Here is a 6,970-nt window from a genome sequence, read left to right on the forward strand (position 1 = left end):
CCAGATTTCGATACCCGTTGTGGGCACAGCACAGATAGCCCTCGTGTAGCTTTGCGCGAAATTCATAACAAACCAAACCAATCTTGCCCCCCTCCCCAGTCCGCATGCTTATAACGATACAAACCAGATTTCGATACCCGTTGTGGGCACAGCACAGATAGCCCATTGTGTAGCTTTGTGCTTAACAGCAAACAAGACAAATATATTTTTCTTAACAATTAATCATGTTTGTTCAAACTAAAGTGTAAACAATTGTACAAAGTTCTAAATAATAAACGCACTATAAACAATCAATATAAAAACTATCAATCTGATTCAGGCTTTTCACTTCTAACCTATCTGTCCTCAACAATATTTTCACACCTTCCAAACTTACAGACAATGATAAAAATTTTTACTTTATCCTAAGAAAGGAATCAAGAGAACAGCCAGATCTGTTCTCAACAATATTTCCACACCTTCCAAACTGACAGACAAGGATAAAATATTTACTTTATCATAAGAAAGTAATCAAGAGAACAGCCAGATCCGTTCTCAACAATATTTTCACACCTTCCAAACTTACAGACAAGGATAAAATAATTACTTTATCATAAGAAAGTAATCAAGAGAACAGCCAGATCCGTTCTCAACAATATTTTCACACCTTCCAAACTGACAGACAAGGATAAAATATTTACTTTATCATAAGAAAGTAATCAAGAGAACAGCCAGATCGGTTCTCAACTATATTTTCATACCTTCCAAACTTACAGACAAAGATAAAATAATTACGTTATCATAAGCACCAAATAAGGAGAAGAAACGTTAAAGAGGCCATTACCATCACAGAACATCACCCTCAGATGGGATAAGTCGAGATAACAGCCAACCACTGAACATCGTCCTTACTTCCTTCATTCAAAATAATTTGTTCAACAAATAATTCATAAAAATATTTAGTTAACGAAAAGAATAATGTCATTTTAACTTCAATGTTTATAAAGTATTTTTTTCCAATAAACTAAGTTGTACCACTTGGTACCTTTTTATAGAGGTCATGCTGACAACAGTTCAGTTAGGCCTACATTAATTAAATTGAACCTTGGCTTGGTGGTAAATCGGCAGATTTATAACACTAAAAACCAGGTTTCGATACTCGTGATGGGCTTAGCACAGACAGCCCAATACATATGCCTTTTGCTTCATAACAAACAAACAGCACGAGTGAGTGCGCGAATACGACCAACCGACACCCCCCGTGATATATAAAGCTGTGTTATCATTTTGTTATAGCACAATAAGTATTGTAAAAATTATACAATACTACCGATTTTATTATTTTTAGTTTGGTCTATGCCGGTACCCAGTAGTTCCTCTAAAATCACTTGCCGACATACCGAATGAAATTAACCCTGACATAATCGAAATAGTTCCGTTGTTATCTTTACTTAACTGAGTTAACAAAATAATATTCACCAACATTGATAATAAGAATTTAAGGTGTATTTAATATGCACGTGATCAGCGTAGCTTATTGAATGGGGTCTAACATGCTAGACCATAGATCTGCACATTCAGCGTTCGTTACCACCAAAGAAAAAAAAAATGTACTTCGTATTTTGAGGACGTGGTTGCGTAATAAGAATAACTATCAAACCCCACTTATCGTTTAGTGAAGAAATAACCCAATAATAATTGGCGATGGGTGCTTTCCCTTCAGTTCAAAATTAGGAGTAGCCTTCTGCGAACATTCGAGAAAAACAAACATACAGTTTTTTGAGCGACAAAAATAATCTGATACAAAATGTGGACGAAGTAGAAACTTCGGAGAATGATCTAAGTATGTATAATTGTAACTCATAGACAAACTTTGGATAGGATAATGTCATCGTTTAGTTGTACGTTAAAAATCGTAAAGACGCTCTGTAGGCTATTTTTAACCAGCTTGTGTGCGTTGTTAATAACGTCCAAATTACATATAACACCTTGAGAGAATTTACCTCTGTAAATAGTTAGACCAGTCCACACAACACCCAACTACAGTCACCAATATAACTGTTAGCTAAAACAATCTATTAACATTAGCTTAACGAAAAATACCAAGTGCTCGTCTTATCCAGACTAAAATTCGTGGATAATGCATTTTTAGAGTTCCTCGTTCTGATTCTGTCACGAACATTCTGATGTCATAAAAACATTCTGATTCAAACAAAGCAACCAGTACGCCAGTCAACAATTTCCCTTCTAGTCTGTGACCCGATTAATTTCACTCTTTCAATTCACCATTGTTCGGCCACTTGCCAAATATATATATATCTAATTGTCAGCATTTGAGCCCCATACTTTATTTCGGGGTTTATTTTTTCATTCGTCAGCAAACTGTTAATGTTTGGAATAACTTGAATAAGGACTTTTGTGTGAGTAATCAAAAAAAATATATTATCTTCCATAAATACATTTTACGTTTTATAAAGAATAGTTTAGCTTGTTTGTGTGTGTAACTATTTAAAGTAGATAAAGTACACTTATTGGTTTATTTGTGTGTGTGTGTAACTATATGAAAAATAAACCAATAAGTGTAGTTTATCTACAATGTGTGTGTGTGTAACTATTTGAAGTAGATAAACTACACTTATTGGTTTATTCGTGTGGATCACTATTTAAAGTAGATAAACTACACTTATTGGTTTATTTGTGTGTGTGTAACTATTTGAAGTAGATAAACTACACTTATTGGTTTATTTGTGTGTGTGGGTCACTATTTGAAGTAGATAAACTACACTTATTGGTTTATTTGTGTGTGTGTGTAACTATTTGAAGTAGATAAAGTACACTTATTGGTTTATTTGTGTGGGTCACTATTTGAAGTAGATAAACTACACTTATTGGTTTATTTGTGTGTGTAACTATCTGAATTAGATAAACTACACTTATTGGTTTATTTGTGTGTGTGTAACTATTTGAAGTAGATAAAGTACACTTATTGGTTTATTTGTGTGTGTAACTATTTGAATTAGATAAAGTACACTTATTGGTTTATCTGTGTGGGTCACTATTTGATGTAGATAAACTACACTCATTCGTTTATTTGTGTGGGTAAGTATCTAAATAAGATAAACTACACTTATTCGTTTATTTGTGTGTGTAACTATTTGAAGTAGATAAAATACACTTATTGGTTTATTTGTGTGTGTGTGTAACTATTTAAAGTAGATAAACTACACTTATTGGTTTATTTGTGTGTGTGTAACTATTTGAAGTAGATAAAGTACACTTATTGGTTTATTTGTGTGTGTGTGTAACTATTTGAAGTAGATAAAATACACTTATTGGTTTATTTGTGTGGGTAACTATTTGAAGTAGATAAAATACGCTTATTGGTTTAGTTATGTGGGTAACTATTTGAAGTAGATAAAATACACTTATTGGTTTATTTGTGTGGGTAACTATTTTAGGTAGATAAACTACAGTTATTGGCTTATTTGTATGGGTAACTATTTGAAATAGATCAACTACACTTATTGGTTTATTTGTGTGGGTAACTATCTGAATTAGATAAACTACACTTATTGGTTTATTTGTGTGGGTAACTTTTTGAAGTAGATAAACTACACTTATTGGTTTATTTGTGTGGGTAACTATTTGGAGTAAATAAACTACACTTATTGGTTTATTTGTGTGGGTAACTATTTGAAGTAGATAAACTTCACTTATTGGTTTATTTGTATGGGTAACAATTTGAAGTAAATAAACTACACTTATTGGTTTATTTGTGTGGGTAACTATTTTGAGTAAATAAACTACACATATTGGTGAAAACGAATAAAGGTTTGTTTTAGTTTTTTTTGTAACCACTAATTTTGTTTCTCTTTCAGCTCCTGAGATTCTTCAGTTTAATCCAATTAGCTTAGCAACTGATATGTGGTAAGTATTTTAGAATTATCACAAACATTCAATATGGACATAAGATGTCAATGAAATTTCTTATTCTTAAAACAACTTACAAACCTTATATATAAATTGGCCGATTTCCAAATTCAAATGTTGAAAACATTGAAATATAAAACGGTCTCTTTTGTAATGCTTTATTTACATTTTTTTTTCTTTGGTTTAGTATTTCGGTCACTAAATTTGTAAGATTAGAAGTTCAAGAGATTTGGTTACGAATATCTTCGAAGTTCACACCTATAAAATCCAAGCTTAGTAAGATATTCGAAATCTTGCTTCTTAACACTTTGATCTGAAATACTGAGTTTGTAGATTAATTAAATTTGTTGCAGTTTGATTTCTGAAATAAAATTTATAACCTAAAATTATGTCAATCAAAAATTTGCTTATTAAGAATGATAAACATTCCCTCTTTGATTTGTAATTTTACGAATTTAGAAATACGAGAACATCTAAAATTATACTTTAAACCAACTGAGTCTGGTGTAATTTGAGAATATAGAGTACTATCCTTTGCAATTAAACCTTATTTCCTTATAATCTTGATATTGGTAGCTTTTATTACCCGAGTTCACGATCTTCACAGACATAGGGGTTTTTATTTGTAATATTTTAGAAAATCACAAAATCTGCATCTTTCTTCACATTCAAACAAAAAAAACAATATAGGGGACAGTTCATCTTGGACTTCAACTTTTCAAGGGGCACTGAATTCTCAATACAATTATATATATCTATAGCTTAACTGTTTCCTTATACTTTGTATATTTCTATCGTTCAAGCTCTTCAGCTAGCCCTGCCTGAGGCTCTTAGAATAAACACCGGTGACGTTTGTAGGCACGCGCACGCATGGAAAAGGACAAGGCAGTGCTTAGAGATTATCGTTCCCAAACTGTGAATCCAAAGATTCATGGTTTGCATCCTGTTACTGCAAAAATGCACTCTGAACATTGGAACTATTTAGTCTCACAAGAGTAGTCCTAGAGTTGGCAGTGGTTGTTGTTGACTAGCTACATTCCTTCTAGTTTTATCAATTCAAAATTAGAGACAGCTATGAGCAGGTAGCTTTTTATGTAGATTTGCTCGAAAATTCTAAAATAAAATAAAGAAACGCACGTGGAAAGTTTTGAAGTCACGAAAATTTCTTCACAAAGTATTTCAAATAAGCTCTTAAAATCTCATAGGGTTGGTTTTTGTTTGTTTTTTTTTTAATTTCGCGCAAAACTACACGAGGGCTATCTGTGCTAGCCGTCCCTAATTTAGCAGTGTAAGACTAGAGGGAAGGCAGCTAGTCATCACCACCCACCGCCAACTCTTGGGCTACTCTTTTACTAACGAATAGTGGGATTTACCGTCACATTATAACGCCCCCACGGCTGAAAGGGCGAGCATGTTTGGTGTGACCGGGATTCGAACCCGCGACCCTCAGATTGCGACTCGATTGCCTTAACCACCTGGCCATGCCGGGCTGATCTCATAGGGAATAAAATGAAAATAAATAGTTTTTGTTGGAGATTTTCCACTTAACCTTAAGTTAAACGTCGTTGTTTTGAGGTATTACAATAACGGAACTTTTAAGCTTCTATGGTGTGAAACTAAAACTTGTGCTTTTATAAATAACGTAGAATGGATTCGTGAAAGAAGACATATTTTTAAACAATATTTTTCAAAATTTATAAATTCAGGTTTTTTTTATATTGGAATTTTTCCTATAATTTTGAATCTATGTATATTGAGTAAGCAAAATTTTAATTAGGATCATTGCTGAGATTCGGAAATTTTGATGTACAATAACATTTATTTTTCATTATTCCAGGAGTTTGGGAATTTTAACTTACGTCCTTTTGTCTGGCCATACTCCTTTTGGCGGGGAAACGAAACAGGAGACATTTTGTAACATAACAAGCAGCCCTTTGGAATTTCCAGACCAGATGTTTCTAGAAGTTTCCAACCATGCCAAAGAGTTCATAAGGAGACTACTGGTTCGAAATCCAAGGTGACAAGTGTTATGCTTTGCATTTTTAGCGTACAAATACTCCGCCAATGATTCTCAGGTCATCCTTATTCTCTGTAATATTGTTAAATAGTTGAAGTTTTATTAAGGGTGCAAATGACTTGTAAGAACTAACGCAAAAACTGGCTTGGATAAAAAAGAACTTTTTCATTCTTCTTTATTTTACTGAAACTAAATGTGTTTCACAATTAGTTTTCATCAGAAATTATATTCAAATCATGACACCAATTATTTTTACGTATTCTAAATAGACTATACGTTAATATACTGTTATAATGTGATACATTTATAAGTAAAAGTCGGTATTTTATCAAATTTATTGTTAGCTCTGTATTCATTGTGGTTTTGTAAATAATGTGTATGTTTTACTTACTAGTACAATATTAATATTAACAATTTCACATTTTTTGCTGTTTCATTACTAATTTCTAGAGAGAGAATGTCCTCAGTGGAGTGCTTCCAACATCCTTGGGTTTACACCAAATCCAAAGAAATTCAAGAGTCAACTTTTACCTCGAGTGTTGAAAAAATGGGAGGAGATTCGGTGCATGACTTGAACATGAATTACACGGCTAAATTGTCGTCACCTGTATTCACTCAACAAGATCTTCATCAAACTTAAATATCTCATTGAAAGCAACAGAAGAAGAATTAGTTTAAGAAACATCAGTTGTACCACAAAACGAAACCCACCAATTCTTAGTAGTGAAAACAGAAAATAAAAGACAAATAGAAACAAAAACTGATTTGTTACTAAAACAAAGCAGCACCAAATCTTTGTAACTTTAACAAAGACGAAGAAATTACCATCATTGCCAGTGGTGCAATATAAAGAACCAAAAATCAAAGCTAATTTTTCTTACTTATTACTCTAGGAGCAGAGAGGGTTAGGTGTACGCCACCTGCTGGGAAAAGATAATACCAATTTTCCTTTATTGGGACTGTCTCAAATATATCTAGGGTGTACAACCTTCTAGGAAATTCGCACAGAGATTTTTATTGGGTTATTTGTACTTGTATCCCTTA

The 6,970-nt window shown here is 32.8% G+C and overlaps 1 protein-coding gene across 1 annotated transcript; it reads left to right on the forward strand.

Moving 5' to 3' along the window:
- Positions 1-3,837: 3,837 nt before the first annotated feature.
- On the forward strand, positions 3,838-6,686 carry LOC106470055 (death-associated protein kinase 2-like). Its single transcript, XM_013930580.2, has 3 exons — positions 3,838-3,906; positions 5,747-5,926; positions 6,377-6,686. Exons 1-3 carry the CDS (start codon positions 3,902-3,904, stop codon positions 6,564-6,566), a joined length of 375 nt encoding a protein of 124 aa, XP_013786034.1. The 5' UTR covers positions 3,838-3,901; the 3' UTR covers positions 6,567-6,686.
- Positions 6,687-6,970: the final 284 nt, after the last annotated feature.

The sequence above is a fragment of the Limulus polyphemus genome, unplaced genomic scaffold (genome assembly GCF_000517525.1).
Source record: "Limulus polyphemus unplaced genomic scaffold, Limulus_polyphemus-2.1.2 Scaffold3794, whole genome shotgun sequence".
Taxonomy (NCBI): Eukaryota; Metazoa; Arthropoda; class Merostomata; order Xiphosura; family Limulidae; genus Limulus; species Limulus polyphemus.